Raw genomic sequence first — 16,818 nt, forward strand, 5'->3', positions numbered from 1 at the left:
GCAAAAGCCTCCATTTGCATATTAGTAACTCGGGAATGGATGAGTCCCTGCAGCGCTACCAGGGCGTGGGGTGGGGTGGGAAGGAGGGAGGAAGGAAGGCGGTTTGCCCGCCCCCGGCTGCGCAGATACACCCCACAGCACCTGCCTGCCAGGCTGCGAGCAGGGGGCTTTGTGGGGGCTGTGCTGGCAGCCCCACGTCCGAGTTGTCCCCTCGTGGGTAGGCTTTGGGCTCTGCCCCATGTCATGCATGGGTAAGAGAGGCCAAGGCATCAAGGCAGGCTGGGCAGCAGCCGCCAGCACCCAGAAGGGAAGGTGTCCAAGCTGTGGGAACAGCCCCTCCAGTAAGCAGCCCCTTCACTTCATCCCTGGCCATTCTGATAAACCCCGGGGTCTGCTCCGAGTGAGCTGTGAGAGCAGCCTGGGCAGTTGAGTCTGCGCATCCCCCACGTCTGGGCTGAACCTGGATGATGCCATATGAAACAACCAGCACAAAAAGGAAAGTTAAGAGCAGAAAGGTAACCTGACTCGGCTAAAGACGTGGGGCAGGGCAAGGATCAGCACATGGAGACTCCTCTTTCCTGACTCGTGCTCTGTGCGGTACGTCAGTCCCCCAAGAAGAGGAGAGAAGTGCAGACAGCCTCTTCCTCCTCCTCCTCCTCCATGTTGTTCAAAGCCGCAGTATTTAACTGACTTCCAGGGAAGCCAGGGGAAAAAAATCCCCTAATGTTGGCTTCTTTGGTAGGAAGCTGCCAGAGGCCAGATCCTCAGCCTACGCTCTGTGCTGTGATGGGCACCAACAGTCACCCTGACAGACCCAGGTGCTGCGTTTGCTCCCTGTCCCCACCATGCGCTACCTTGATGACCCCCACCATGTCCCGGGGTAGCGGGACGCCTGCCTTAAACGCCTGAGCTCCAGCACTGCTCAACCCCCTCCTGAAAGCGTTAACACACTCCATTGGTAGCTGCCAGGTACAAGCTATCACACATTCATCTCTCCCCGGCTAATTCACGTTCCAGGACTCTCGGCTTTCCCACATACTGCTCTCCCTCCCTGGAAAGACAGGTTTCTCTGAAGAGATGGGTGGGCGGGCAGGCAGGCTCTCCAAGCCTCACCTCCAACCCAGTCCAATGTTATGGGGCTGGAGTGCCTGCCCTCGGCGTGCATGGCCAGAGAGGACATCCTCAGGAGAGGGCAACACGCTGGGAGGAAAGGGCGGATGTGTTAAACGAAACTCTAACAAGGAAAAAGAGGAGGAAAGTGGGGGGAGAGCTGGAAGGGGGAAAGCAGGCTGGAGGGAAGTTCCTGGGTCAGACCAGCGTTTGCAGGACAGGGCACAACGGGAGATTTCTGTGGGCTGCGTTTAGCACTGCTCCAGGAAGCAGAAAGGTGACACGGGGTGGTTTGCGCAGGCAGCTTGTTTCGAGCTGCTGGAGGGGCTGGACTCCTGCCACCGATCCCGAGCCTGTGGCGGAGCCCCAGCCATTCAGGCCCTGATCCTCGGGGCGTTCCTGGGCAGCTGCTGGTCTGTTTTCTAGTGTTTTCGGCATGACCCCCACCTCTGGGTTTTCCCCATCTTGAAGACTGACGCGATCAGGTGTCTTTGCTGCGTCAAACATGGATTTGCTGGTGGCTCCCAGCCAGCTTGAAGGGCCTCTGGGGCACAGGAGAAAGGCCCTGGGAAGGCTGGGGACCGCGAGAGCTCTCCTTCCCCCCACATCAGAGCACCTTTCGTATACCAACTGGCAGATTCACTTGTCACTGCTCTTTTCTCTCTTATTCCTGTGCTTGCCCCTTGCTCCAGAGCTGAGCAGCCTGTCCCGGAGCCCCAGGGAGGCAAGTCCTCCGCGGTGGCACCTCCAGCCGGCCGGGATTGCGGGCATCCTCCGGCCGGGGATGTTGTCCCGGCCGCGGGCAGGGCCGCAGTGCCCTCTCCTGGCCCTGCAGACGCTGCCAAATACAACCGGGAATCCTCCAGCTACCAGTCCTGCTCTGCAGCTGGTGGGATCTGTTTTTTCTGACTATTATTTTGTGGTCAGTGGAACACGAGGAAAAAATCAAGTATTTCAGTGCTTTTCTCCCCAAACCGCTGTAGGAGCTTCAGTGATATGCTATGCAGGCAAGAGAGAATACACCCTCCTTATTAAGCTACTCGAACCACCTCTGCTCCCAGAGACAGAAAAAATAGGGGAGGGATCCCAGCATCACCACTCCTTTCTGCTGGGGAAATAAGACCACCTTCTCCAGGCAAAGGCAGATGTGCTTTAACTCTGTCCTGAGGTGATCACTCCCAGATGCCAGCAGATATGCTGCTCTTTTTTTTTTCTCCATGGCCATCAATGAACGATCTATCCGCTCTCATCCTTGCTGTATGCATGTGTTCCTCAACCTGCTGCCGGTGTTTATTCCCTTCTTGGAGGAAGATAAGCTCTGCAGATAGCACTTGATTTATGGCGTATGGCCTTCGGACGGGCCCTGAAAGCACGAACTGCAGAAAGATGTTAGAAAATCCCCCACTGCTTTTTCCTAGCAGCAAGGATTTACACCAGTGCTCCTGACCAGCTGCGCCTTCTCTCTCTGCCAGGAAGGTCTCCTGTCTCCACCTGCAACAGCTGCTTTGCGAGGGTGTTACCAAGAAGAAGGATTTTTCTTTGGAAGGGCAAATGCAGTGCGATTCTAGCAAGGCTGGGGATGCGGCGACACCCTGCGGGGCCCGAGCTGCAGGGCTGTGGGGGCATGGACCGCATCCATCCCCGCTCCCTGCCGCCGGGCACCGCCGCCGCCCGCCCCGGCCGGGGGGGGCTCAGCCGCCGCCTCTACCCCCGCAACGCCCTTCGCCTCCCAGCGCAGAGCCGCGCTCCGCCAGCACCCACTTGTGGAGACCAGGAAATCTGCACCGGGACGGGCTGCCCCGGGCATAGCCCCCGGCCCCGGGAATAGCCCCCAGCCCCGGGCACAGCCCCCAGCCCCGGGAATAGCCCCCAGCCCCGGGCACAGCCCCCAGGCCCCGGGAATAGCCCCCAGCCCCTGGCACAGCCCCCCGGCCCCGGGCACGGCCCCCACCCCCGGGAATAGCCCCCAGGCCCCGGGAATAGCCCCCAGCCCCGGGCACAGCCCCCAGGCCCCGGGAATAGCCCCCAGCCCCGGGCACGGCCCCCAGCCCCGGGCACAGCCCCCAGGCCCCGGGAATAGCCCCCAGCCCCGGGCACAGCCCCCAGGCCCCGGGAATAGCCCCCCGGCCCCGGGAATAGCCCCCAGCCCCGGGCACAGCCCCCCGGCCCCGGGCACAGCCCCCAGCCCTGGGAATAGCCCCCAGCCCCGGGCACAGCCCCCACCCCCGGGAATAGCCCCCAGCCCCGGGCACAGCCCCCAGGCCCCGGGAATAGCCCCCAGCCCCGGGCACAGCCCCCAGCCCCAGCCCGGGCTGCCCCAGGGCTCCACCGCCCACAGGGCAAGTAGCCAGTGCCCCCCGCCATTCCCGAGCTCCCCCGACCGACCTTTCGGACCCCTTTTACCCCCACTAGCCTCAGGGCAGGCAGGTGGCATTGGCTACGGGAAAGAGGAGGTTTGGGTTGTGGCACACTCAAGGGACGTGGCCCAGTTGCTCGCCTCCCCTCAAAGCCCAGCTCCGCCAGGGCGTGCACAAATCCAGGAATTACTATCATCGAGTTGAGCTCAGCATATAGTGCCCATCGTTATTTAGAGTCCATGTCCCTTACTTATCTGCTGCTCCCAGAGCTCCCATGGCACAGCGCTGGCCCTGCTGCATGCAGATGCTCAAAACACCCTCTGACCTGCGCTGCCGAACGTGGGTCCAGGTCATAAAAGGCGCTTCCATCACCCCACAGAGCCGAGGCGATGGTTTTGCATTGCTGTGCACCATGCTGCTTTCCTGAGGTGGCCTGGGAATACCCCAGCTCAGCGCTGCCAAAAGATCCAGGGAAGGGCTGGGATGTCTCTATGACCCCAGGGCCCCACCACTACAACATCAGTGCATTCAAGCTTGCCAGGATGTGATCCAATGCTCCCAAAGCAAGCCCATGTCCCCTCCCAGCAGCCCCGTACAAGAAGCAGGAGTGGAAATGGGCCACACAGGGCTCCCAGCAGAAAGGCACGCAGCCGCCCTGCAAACCTCTCCCGCTCCGCTCACAGCCCAGCTTGCCCCACAGCTGGATTTAACTCCAACACGCAGGGACAAAATCCCACAGTGTCCTGCTGCAGCAGGAGCCGAGGCAGTGGAGCACACCCTCTGCAGATGCTGACCACGTAAGTGAAAAAGCAGCAATTTCAGCTTCCTCAGAAATCACAGTAAGGGGGTAAGTTGCCTTGGTGGGTGGCACGGAGAAGGGCTGAGGTTGCAGAAGTCCTTGTCCCATCTCTGCATTCACCACACTAGGGGGAATCAGCACTCCACATTTCTCCCTCCAGCAGCCACTGAGCTTAGAGCTCTGAGCTGGCCCAAAACTCCACCGCCCTCATCTCCCCTCAGCTGTAGCTGCAGAGGAATAGACAAAGAATACTTTATTGAGGCTGCTGGACCTGGACAAGCCTCTGGCCACATCTGCATAATTTCCCCTCATGGGATCCCACCATCACTCACTCGGAGAGAAGAGCAGGCATCAGCCTGCGTAACGCCAGGACCTGCCTCTACTGCTAGTCTTTTGCTTCACCAGAGCTCAGGCTCGAAGCTTCCACAGTCGCTTGAGATGAGACAAAGCTGTCTCCCTACTGAGGGGCTGGGGATAATACGCCTGAGATGCAGGACCACATTGATAAGTGCTGCCATCGTGCTGCACAGCAGGATGTTTCCTCCCATCCATGGGTCTTCAGTGTCCTAGGTGCAGGCTTGAGACTTACCCATAAAGGAACAATTCTTAACCAAGAACCCAAACAACTGGATCACGCAGAGATTACAATGCACAGAGAATCTTTTAAACCAGAGATGCTTTAAAAAAATCAGTTTATTTTACTTTACAAATGATAAATAATTTGTTTTTTAAAAAATCATTTCAAGTGTGTTTTACTTCATTTTGCAATATTAAAATACCTTTCCCTTCTCCCCCCTTAAGTGATCAATACAAAAATAATTGTGACCAAATTATTCTTTTTTTTGTCAAAAATTCCTGTATTTTAGGCAAAAAGGCACATCGTGAAGGCTTTTCACCAGGAGGTACAGGGGTTCACAATGACCCCAACAGCCTCCCTCCCCTCCCTGCTTGTTCTAACTTGAGTGGAAGAGGACACAGGAACCAGGCAGTGCTCCTGCACTGCTTTTTGTCTGATATCCTCCAGGTATATACCAGGGCCAAGATCAGCTTCAGTGCTGTCCCTGTTTTACATATGGGGGAAACCAAGGCACAGCAAAGCAGTACAATTATCTAAGAGCTTCTTGTGAATGGCTGGCAGAGTAGGACATAAAACTGGACGTAGATGTAGAATGTTGCCTTCGTCAAAATGACAGCGCGAACCCACCTGGGATCATCCTCCCCCCTTGCAACCACAGTGTTATGATGGTAGCCACAAGTCTCTAGATGTTCCTTTCTTACTGGGAGAGTCACAGGACCAACACAAAAAGTTGGGCCTTTGCTAGTCTAAACAGGGATTAATTAGAGCTCTAATTATGAGTCCTTTAGGGGCAGGAGTCATTGCTGGGATATATCCCCCCATTATATCTTCTAGCCACAGGAAGGATATAACAGCCAGTCAGACACTAGAAAAAGCTACAGGCAGGCTCTTGCTTTGGGTAGGCTTCGTACCTTCCTTGTTCGGGGTATGTGGTCCCATAAATCAGCTGTTTTCCCATTGGGAAATGCTGTTGTGTCACCAGGAGGTGAAGTTAGTGAAGGGGCTTCTTCAATGGCAGAGATGTTTGACAACCCGGGTTATCAAGACCATTTCTCCTCCCTGCCCTGACCACTCATCAGGATGCTTGAGGCTGATAACTGATCAGAGGTGCCCCCTTTCACATCTGCTAACTCCAGAGCAGGGCAAAACACACCCCGCCCGGTGCTTCACCCCAGCAACCTGCGTCTCCTGCTTCTTCCAGGAAAACAGATCTCCTGGCAGCTGGCAGGAGGGCATCAACATGTGGTGAGCTGAGCCCGTTTATCACAGTATGAGGCAGCATGAGGTGGGGAGGGAGTCACAGGGGGCCAGAAGGAAAGGCACACACACAGAGCTCTCCTGGTACAAGGCACCGCTGTGAACCATATTCCTTCTTTGGAGCAGCCAGCTCCAGGAGGCCCTTAGCGTCATAAATGGTGGCAGGAGGCAGATGAGCTGCCCCTTGAAAAGGTCTGGCCTGGCTCTGCTAGGTCTCCTCGTCCCAGAGACATAGCTGCTTCTGCGGCACGTAGTAATCAAAGGTGTAGCCCTTCTGGCAGCTGCGGATGCCACATTTGTAAGAAGAAACCTTGCCCCCAGCATCGCGACTCTTGCAGTACTTCAGCATGCACGGGTACCACTCGATGCTCAGTGAGTAGCTGCAAATGCAGGGTTTCCAGCGGTCCGCACACAGCTTGCAACGCTGCAGGTCAGGGAGGTCGGATGTCTGCGGCAGGACCTCAAACATGGAGCCATCCACCCCTGCGGGAGAAAGCGGAGAGACACTGCTCAGGGCGCTGCTGAAAGGCAAGGCCAAGGAGAGAGCCACCAAAGCAAGTGCTGCTCTTTGTGCGCAGGCTCCAGGACAGCTGAGGAGAATGAGCTTAGACAGAGTGCGCTTGCAGGGCTGTTTGGACACGAGTCTGAATAGGAACCATGGGAGAAGAAAGGGCCGTAAGGAAAATAAGCTGAAAGAGAGACAGAATGTGTAAGCAACATATTTTTTTCGGGTGATGGACCAGGTGAAAAGTTGCCCTGAAAATACCTGCTTAATTAGGTTCACTAGGAGAGCACCACCTAAAGAAGTCACGTATGCTAAGAAATAAGACTAGCGCAATGTGACGTGCGAGAAAATTATACGGATGCCTTATCCACTGTAAAGACAGAGAAAGAGAAGCCAAAGTGATCTGTGCCGATCACCAGAAACCTGGCAGGAGAGATTCACAGCAGAGTGCCAACTTGCTGACAGAACAGTTCCATTGAAACTGAAGGAAGCTTACCTTTTTCCAGCCAAAATTTGACATCTTCTTCTCGGGTGTAAATTGCTTCTTTGGCCTCTGCACAGACATTGTGGATGTGAGAGCTGAGCTGGGCCCCCTTGCTGAAGTTGACAGCTACATCCATGCTGAGATGCTCCAGGCCCCGTACTTCCTCAGCCTGCCGCACTGTCCTGGGATTTTTCTGCAGAGGATGAAACAATGAAAACTTCAATCCTGGTTGCAACAAATTATTCTTTACAGTACATCCGAATTTCACACCAACATAAGACAATGTGTAAATGGATGTTCCTCTGTAAATGCACCTGCATCCTATCTGGATGGAATGCACTTAATAAACTTGGTGCTGCGGAAACTGATGATAGTTTGTCATTGCTCTGATTTGCCTGGGATTGTTTCTCAATGCTTTGTCGTGATGAGTGGTCCCAAATCAGTAGTTGGTTCATTGAGCAATGCGGGCCAAGGGTTTTCATGGTGATTGCTCTAGCCATCCACTTACCCTTTCATACAGAATAGGCTGAACTAAATCATGCCTCCTTCTAGTTTATTAGTAGATCAGGATCAATACTATTGATGAACTTAGTTTAATCCCAAGTCCCTCAAGCAGGAGGGGTGGTCAAAGATGGATCTAATAGCTGAGCCATTGGGCAGCTGCCCGGGAAGGGTACCCAGGCAGGACGGCTCTAAGAAAGCCTGGATGACCTGGAGGATGGAGCTGGCACTGAAGCCAGCTGCAGGGTGCCTCTCACCTGCCGCAGCTTTGCCATAGACTCGCTGGGGATGATCTCGTTGCGGTGAAGCCGTGTAACAAAGCAGAGTGCTTGGAACTGGCTCTGGCCCCTCTCCAGTTCCCCTAGGATTAAGGCACGGAAGATCTTCACCTCCTGATAAAGAGAGAAATAAAAGGAGTGAGAGTCACAGCTCTTTGGCATCAGTGGGGTGAACCGAGAAGTCAGTCAGGGTCAAAGAGAAAGGCTCCAGCCAAAAGAACAGAGTCAAAGGTCTTCTTTGCTTCCTGAGCACAGGGGTGTAGTCCCAGGTTCAATCCCACCCAACGGCCTGCAGCATAATAACCGGTGTCTGTAAAGAAATAAGGTTTTTCGCAATCCCACTGTGGCAAGGACAAATTGCTGCCAGGTCACATCCCACGTCCATGGCTTCCTCAAACAACAGCTGGGGGGTTCTGTCCTTTACCAAGAAGGGAGGCAAGCCTCCGCAGAGTCTCGTTTTGTTTTGTTAAACAAATACCACATAGCCATTATCTCCATGCATTACTTAGGGCAAGCAGTCCCAAATTTCTTCTGCTGCCTTCCCTCACTTGCTTCTGAGCAACTGGTATCCTGGAGAACAAATTATTCACTTCTGAACCCAACAGCATGTGGAACAGAAATGGAAGTCAAATTGTTAAAGCCAGAAGGAAACCATTACGATCAACTGCAGCTGACCTTTTCTGCCAGGGTCAGTAATTTTGGCATTTTATATAGACAGCTTCTGACATGGATTGTAGTCCATCTCCAAAACCAGCTTGGAAACCAGTCATAGTTACCGTCAGGTAGATGCACAGAACACCTTGTTCAATAGCAAAACCTCCCTATATCCTGTTCTGGTAACACTGATTTCTGTGCAGGTATCAACTCATCTGGCTTCTAGCTTCAGGGGCTTTTGTAGACTCCGTGGGAATCCTCCATCCCCTGTCTTGGTGTCAGACCATACTACTACAAGGGCTAAGCAGATGGATCGTAACGGTGCCTCCTTCTCAGTATAAAGAACAATTATTGCCTTTTGGCACCCACCCACAGCCATCGCTCTTAATGTCCTCCACAGAGAACTGGACGGATATTGGTGGCTAGGGACCAGCAAACAGAAGCTATGCCAAGCTGCTAAGATCATCTCTCTCCTCCTGAGCTATTCCTGTTGTATGGCTCATAAGCTCGGCTTCTTCCAAACCTCTTTCTGCCCCGAGAAGAAGGGAGCCTTTCTCTTTTCTACAAGCTCTAAGCAGTGCCTGCGCTGAGTTTTTCTGCCGACTAGCTCATACAGCCCGCTATTTATTCCCTGCCTTCTCTTCCATGTCCAGAAGAGAAAAGGATATGCAATCCAGTGCACATCTGGACATCTGAAAGAACAGCTGCAATCTGGGATGCATTTCCCTCCCCAGGACAGGAGAAAGGATTTTGCTGGGTGCATTTGTTGACTGAAAGCTCAGCGCAAGAGCAGGACACAAAGGAGGTTTTGGAAGAAACAGATACCAAAAATTCTTGTGAAATCACTATGGAATCATTATTTTTTGACAGTTTTAATGGGGAGAATTCCCACTGAGACATTGGCTCCACTGGAGTGATCCACATTCCCATCGCCATTTAGTCCAGCTGTGCTCTTCTGCTGTGAGGTCCCATACCGTGCAAGTCCCAAGGATGAGTAGACTAAAACTAGTAGCTGACCCGGGCATCCTCAACTGCAGATTTAATTTCAATTCACTTTGAACAATCAGCATTCACTCTGGAAAAAGCAAACGGGGATAGCCATATTTTGCACAAAACCTCTACAGGCAGGAAACTACAAACACTGCAGTACTTCTCAGGTTGGAGGCAATTTTTGTAAAATGAGAACATGCTGAGCAACTGATTAATGCTTCTGATCTGCCTATTTAAGAATTAGCCTTCAGACACCTAAATCTCTTTCCTCCTCACGGCTGATGCGTACAAGAGATGCACAGCTCTCACTGCTCCTAGCGAACGGTCCCGAGCTCCCAACCGATCCCACAGAGCTGCCGGTCCCTCGCTCTGCCTCCCAAGTCCAGAGTCCAGCTGCCCCCGCAGAGTCCAGGCAGAGAAAAGCTCCCTCCCAGGTGGGCTCAGGTCCCAAGGCGCCACTTCCACAGTATACGAAGGGTTCCTGGATTCAGTCACCCTGTTCAGTGATGAATTCGGACACGGCTTTTACGTATTTAAGGGTTTTTGAGTTCCACGCACACAGGAGAGGAAGGACCAGTGGAGCAAATGAACAGCTCCCAGGCATCAAGACAAGCATCTACTCCCCCCTCCAACCCAAGGCAGACACCAGGAGCAGGCTCGGAGTGCACAGGGGCACCGGCCGCTGCTGTATTGCCCTCAAAGCACCTTACTGTACTGCCTCCAGCTCCAGCCTTGCTCCATCTTACCAGCCAGCGAGTGACCCAGGGCTGGTGCTCAGATAATCTAAATACGTATTTGCCTATCTCTGTATGTTTACTGATTCATAGGTCGATGAGTCCAGGTAATCTCTGATAAAGATCCCTGCAAAAATTACTATGGAAAGAGCTTGTTGGCAGGGGATAGAAGGAGGGAAAGAAAGAGAAAGGTGCAGAAAGATGGTCTTGCAGTGGGGGAGATACGGCTGCAGGAGAAAAGAGCAAGTGGGAAGACAGTAAAGACCAATGGGGCGGTGTCCCACTGCACAACCCATCGCTTCCTTCACCCCCAGATTCTCCTTTCTCAGAAAGGCATGGCCGATCTCCCTCATGTCTCCCTGCTCCTCCCCTTGGGCACACAGCCAGCCCTCTGCTCCCCACCTGCCTGCCACAGCCCCTTCCCGCTGAATCAGAGAGGTTCCGCGCCTGGCTGCCTGGGCCAGTACATTAAACAGCAAAGCCAGATCTTTATCTAAGCCAGCCGTTCCACCAGCCCTGCTGACGCTGCTGCCTGCCAGAGCTGCCCCCAGTTGCCACCCTCAACGCCTGCAACCCCCCCGGCATGCTGGGCTTGGGTTCCCCAGAGAGCAGGTCATTTCTTCTCCTCCTCCCTGCATACCCAGTGCTTCTGGCCCACGTCCCTCTCCCAGCCCACGTCCTTCTCCCTCCCTCTCTCCAGTTGCATCTAAAGGAAGCCATGAAAAGGGCTCTGGTGCTCCCTGAACTCTAGGTGTTAGGCACTCTTCAGTGGCCGCTCTGGTGTCAGGGACTTTCAGCAATTTGCTGATACCAAGGGAGGTGCACTGGGAAAGATGGGAATAGTCCAGGTTTGCTGGCACTGAGAGAAATCCCACCTCCCCCTGGCTCCAAGCAAACCCAAAGCGACCCTTACTGTGGATTTCAGAGCAAGGCTAAAACTGTACTGCATGCTGGCCTGTTTTCTGGGAGACACGTACCCTGCAGTGACCACTCTCTCCTTACCAAAAAGTCAGCCTCCTCTTTTCCCCAGCCCTGCTTCACCTCTCCATCTCAAAACGTCGCCTGCCTCTGCCCAGCTTCCCTGCTATGTAACCTCAAGTGGAGCATGAACCGAAGCTTGTCACATCAAAAAAAAGAGCCACTGAAGTTTTTTCCTACTCAGAGAAAGCCTTTCCCTCCCCGGCCACTTCACCTCCTTCCCACCAGCAGCAGGGGGTGAATCAGTGCCAAGGTGGGTACCCGGCCAAGGCAACAAACGGCACCTTTAATTCAGGGTTTCTGCAAAATTTCCCAGCAGGCAACAAGTCCCAGCAGAACATTGCCTTTGCAACGTGGGGACTCTCCAGATGAACTCATCATGGGGGCGTCCAGAATCCCTGGCCCTGCCCCGCGCTCGTGTGGCGCATACAGTTACAGCTATTGTTTAGGCTTGGACGACAAACGCTCGGTGTAACAGAGAACAACCAGTTCTGCAGCTGTGCTTGAACCATGGCACTGGAGGTAACCGCAGCCTTGGCTTTCACAGCAAGGGGAAAGCGGCTCCTCTTTCCTAAATGCAGAAAGGAAATCAGCGCACTAAGCTCCCCACAGCCCAGGTTGCCTGCACCTACTGAAGGGAGCTCCAGCAAAGAACTAGCCTGCAAGGAGGAGCAGGGAAATCATCAAACTTCTTCCCTCCTTGCACTGTTCTCAGCCAGCTCCTCCAGGGACTGTCATCTGGGGTGCGAGAACAATTCGACCTCCATTTCTAGGGCTTATCCAGTAGAGACTTAGAAGCCTGTGTGGTCTAGATCTGAGCCCAACATCTCGACTTCACGTTGAGTGGAGCAAACCAGTTCCCAGGGAAATAAATTATTTCAATGCCTTCCTCCCCGCAACCCATTTGGCTTTCCTGCCAATTTTTTCTTCCCCAAGGACATCAGTGCTGCTGTGGGACCCACTTTTGTCTTTGCTGTCGCATGCCTGTTCAGAGTGGGGGGTACATGCAGCGGGGACACACTGCTCGGGGCACTGGGCAATACCGTCACTCCTGAGCCCAGTTCCTTACGCTGTCAGCAGCCTGTGCTGTGCTCAGGTCCCTGCCTGCACTCCCCTGGGGGAAGAGCTAGAGCTGGCCAGAAAGTCGTTGTGCTTGGAGAACCTAGAGAACACGTTATTGCATCCACACTGGGGGTCCAGCCAGCTGAGTTACCCTGGCTGGGGAGTATGGTTTTTAACCCCTCTCCTACTGGAAATGGCTAGAATGAAGACACTTTGGTGCACTGCCTCTTATGCTCAGGTACCTACAAAGGTGAACCAAGGATGTGCTGTGAGAGGGGCAAAAAAGCACATTTTCAGAAGCAATGAGGTTTGACCCCAATTCTCAGAAGCACTGAGCAGCCAGAAATCCCCACAATGCTCCAAGATGTTTGGAAAAACATCCTCATGCTCATCACCCACCACCTGAGGGATGCCTAAAAGTAACTGTCAGAGGCCACTTTTGAAACTGGATCCTACCTAACAAGTGACTTCCCCAAAGCCGTGGAGCGAGAGAAGGGCAGCTCTGGCATAAGGCAGGAGTTCAGCCTTCCAGCTCAGCATCGCGCTGCCTTTGTGTGACGTGCAGCTGCCATCTACCCGCACTGAGTGATCCACTCAAGAGAGAGCATTTTTAGGCACCTCACTACAGTCAGGGTAACAAACACCACCATGTTTTAATAAGCCCAGTCCTCCTGCCCTCCCAGAGTGTGATGAATGATCCTTTTATATTTTTGGTATCTCTACAGAGAAGAGATTCCAAATTACTCAGATAACATCTTTGGACAGATGCTCTCCTATATCACCTGGTCATTTAGCACCTAACACGACAGACCCCTGGCATAAGGAAATTCTCAAAGCACCACCCCAGACTACCATGTAACATCAGCTTTATTAACAAGAAAACTGAAAGGACTAGCGGTGCAAGCGTTAAAGTACCATTACCCATACTTTCTCCCTTGTGTTTCCAACACATCTTTTCCAGCAATCAAAAGGAAAAAGAACTTCTCTGTATCTTTGTGCTGACCTTGGAATAAAACCACCCACTTTGTTCTCAGGCCACTGTTTAACAACTGGCAAGATCACACTATTCAAATTAGACATAACATTCAGGGTTGCTGTTCCCCTCCCTCTTTTTGCAATACATTTTACGCCTGACAGTACTACACAGGAAAAGAAGTGTTTTCATCACATTCTTTCAAACTGCAAGAAAAGAAATGGTCTTCGCTACTGCACTACCCAAAAACCATCGAGTCCCAGTTTGGACTCCCACTGACCAGTTTGTGCTAGACTGGAGAATGAGAAATAAAACCTGGTGTACTCTGAGGACATGAGTCCTTCAGGTTCAGCTCTGGAAGGGAGGCAGGGGTGGAAGAGAAATGAAAATTCCACCTCTGTGGAAGACCAACCACTGCTCAAGTCCTACCCAGCTTCTACCACTGTCAGAGCAGAGAAACAAACCCTGATCTCATTATAATTCCTTTCTTCTCCAGCCCCTGGTCTAGCAGCAACTCCTTGTCAGCAAAGAAAAAATAATAATAATAAAGAAAAATATCTGCTTTTGGACTAACCCCCTGCAGTTTAAGCCAGAGAAGTGGAAAAATCATTTGTGCAAAACCCCAGCATCCTGGCCACAGCATGACCATGCAATCTAGCTTGGGAAAGCCAGATCAACAACCCCAGCTGCTTTCACCAAGGCTAAGAGCCTCAAGACCATCTCTCTAGAGGGGAGAAGTTGTGTAATGTTAGGGAGATGAGCACCAGAGCAGAACAGGAAAATGCCTGCACGCAGCCAGGACAACAGGTCAGAAGGGGAAGCCTGGCCAGGCAGCTGCCTGCTCACATCATTACTCACTGCACTGCAAATTCATCTCCTCCGTCCTTAATGTCTTTCTGGCTTTTTTCAGCTATTTTCCAGCAAAGTCATAAAACAGAGAGACAGTACCCAACTGTTCTAAAACTGAAGATTAGGAACGGACTTCTGCAAGTCTTATGCTTGCAAAGCCTTCCAGGGATCATCTCCCGTGTATTTCCAGCAGGAGCTGAGGGGATGCATGGAGCTAAGGGTTTAACATACTGAAGTCAAGACACCTTCAGAGAAGCTGTCCCCAGAAGCAGCTCAACTGAAACCAGAACAATCCCTGGCAGAAGGCTCCAAGGTTCACAACAGGTTGGGACACACCACCTTCCTATCTCGTGGATTTGAGCTTCTTACTGCCGCAAACCAAAGTCCACCCGAGCAAACAGTCTGAACGGAGGGTTGGAACAAGGTAACACTGCCGTGCCACCCAGATGGCAGCACACAGCTCTTCCCTGTGCGATAGAAATTTTGCTGCATCCAGCCAGGCTTGGCATGCTCTGAAGAATGCCATGCTGGCCCAGAAGCTACCATCTCCCACTGAGAAATGTGGTGTCTTGGGCTTCAGCTCAGCAAGTACCACCTCCCTGCAGAGAGGCCACCTCTCACACGCTGGGCTGGGATTAAATGCTCGCCTTGCAGAAGAGCTGCTGTCAGTCCCACCGTCAGACACTTCCCACACCACAAACTGACATGTGTGCTCCCAAAGACTGCAGGAGTCCACCTAAGGAACTGACTGTACCCCACGTGCATCATGGGGAGAGATGCCCTAGAGATACAGCAGAGCATGAACACCCCCATCCAGCGGTCAAGAACCTGAGCTCTCCCCACCACACACAGGCTCTCCTGCCTGGCCCTGCTCCATGCCCAGTTGCTAACGAGCCTGCCATGCAAAACTATGCTACTCGCACCTCAGCAAAGACAAACGTGGCTGCTAAGGTCAACCGGGTGCGGAGAAGGCTTTGCCACCCATCCCACTGGGATCTTCACCGCCTATTTTCATCACAGAGGCAGCCCAGGTTAGAGGTGTAACACCCCTGGGGACAGCAGCCTGCCTAAATGGCCTGGAGCTATAGGTGTGGGAATTGCTCCGCAGAGCCTGCAAACAAAGACCTCGACACTGCTTGCGAGAGGATTGACTTCTCCCCCACACATGCGAGAGGACCCTCCACTCCTCAGAGACAGTTCTGGACCCTCAGGCAGGGTTTTCCCAGGCTCCAAGTCGGTCCCAGGTCCGGGAGGACCTTCTGTGCCAATGTCACCAGCACCCAGCCCACAAAACACACATGCCCGAGCCCTGACCTGCTCCTCCCGCTAAGCCCATCTGCTGACCCGCGAGGTGCAAAGGGCTGGAATTCCCATGCTGGGACCATGGTTTATGTCCTCGATCTCCTCCATCTCCGCCGGGAATCACCACGGGAACCGCGGGTTATCCCACCGCTGCCCTTCCCCGGAGCCGGGGCACCACGGGAGGGGAGAGGACAGCGCGCTCCATCCCTGCGGCACCCCGCACGCCGGGACCCCGGGGCGAGCCGAGCATCCCTGCGGCACCCCGCACGCCGGGACCCCGGGGCGAGCCGAGCATCCCTGCGGCACCCCGCACGCCGGGACCCCGGGGCGAGCCGAGCATCCCTGCGGCACCCCGCACGCCGGGACCCCGGGGCGAGCCGAGCATCCCTGCGGCACCCCGCACGCCGGGACCCCGCGGCGCCGGTCCGGCCGGGAGCCCGGAGCCCTACCTGTCTGAAGTCGGCCGTGAGGGTGACGAGGGCGCCGTCGGCCGTGCGCAGCTCCAGGCTGATGCAGTCGGAGCCGCTGTCGGCCTGCAGGCTCTCCTCCGTCACCTGCCCGCCGGGCAGCCGCACCCGCACCCGCAGCTCGGCCCTCGCCGCCGGGCCGGGCGCGCCGGGCAGCGGGGCGAGCGCCAGCCAGAGCAGGGCGGGCAGCGCCGGCAGCCGGCGCCGGGGGCCGCGCATCCCCCCGCGCCCCGCCGGGCTCAGCGCCGGGCGGGCATGGGGCGGCGGCAGCAGCGCCGAGCGGCGGCCTGGGGAGGCGGCCCGCCGCGGCCCCGCTGGGCTAGCTCGGCGCGCCGCCCGCTCGCCCGTTTCATTCAAGCCCTCGGCGGGCTCTTCCCTCGCCCCCCCGCCCGTCACTTCCTTCCCCCGGCCCAGGGACCGGCCCCGCCGAGCGGCGCACCGCCCCGCCGTTAAAGGGCCAGCGCGGCCGCGCCGCGGGAGGGGAGGCAGGGCAGCCGCCCCCCAGGGCCGCAGCAGCGAGCTCCGTCCTAAGCGGCGTCCCCGCTCCCTGGTGGCAGCCGGGTGGCGGGACGATCACAGAACGGTTCGGGTTGGAAGGGACCTTAAAGGCCATCTCGTTCCGAGCCCCCTGCCGTGGCAGGGACACCTCCCGCTAGACCAGGTTGCTCCAAGCCCCGTCCAGCCCGGCCTCAGAATGGAGAGACATCTTCCCCCAGCCAGCTTTAGGGCTCTTCGAAGCACTTGCTCTGTGTGACTTTGGACTTTTTTTTGTGTGTGTGGGTTTGCTTTTAGTTTGGTTGGGTTTTCCCCCCCCCGCTTCTCCTTGGGATATGCCACTATCTACAAACTGCAGTCGGAAAGGAGAACGGAGGGCAGCGCTAAGAACAAAGCCCAGCTCTCCTGCCTGCACAAATACCTCTAAACACGCAGTTGCTGTGAAC

General features: G+C 54.8%; 1 protein-coding gene across 1 annotated transcript; it reads right to left on the bottom strand.

The window, feature by feature from the left end:
- Positions 1 to 4,941: 4,941 nt before the first annotated feature.
- OAF (out at first homolog) lies at positions 4,942 to 16,246 on the bottom strand. Its single transcript, XM_074561168.1, has 4 exons — positions 15,860 to 16,246; positions 7,848 to 7,982; positions 7,102 to 7,282; positions 4,942 to 6,583 (listed from the first exon to the last, which is right to left on the bottom strand). Exons 1-4 carry the CDS (start codon positions 16,094 to 16,096, stop codon positions 6,309 to 6,311), a joined length of 828 nt encoding a protein of 275 aa, XP_074417269.1. The 5' UTR covers positions 16,097 to 16,246; the 3' UTR covers positions 4,942 to 6,308.
- Positions 16,247 to 16,818: the final 572 nt, after the last annotated feature.

The sequence above is a fragment of the Larus michahellis genome, chromosome 17 (genome assembly GCF_964199755.1).
Source record: "Larus michahellis chromosome 17, bLarMic1.1, whole genome shotgun sequence".
Classification (NCBI taxonomy): Eukaryota; Metazoa; Chordata; class Aves; order Charadriiformes; family Laridae; genus Larus; species Larus michahellis.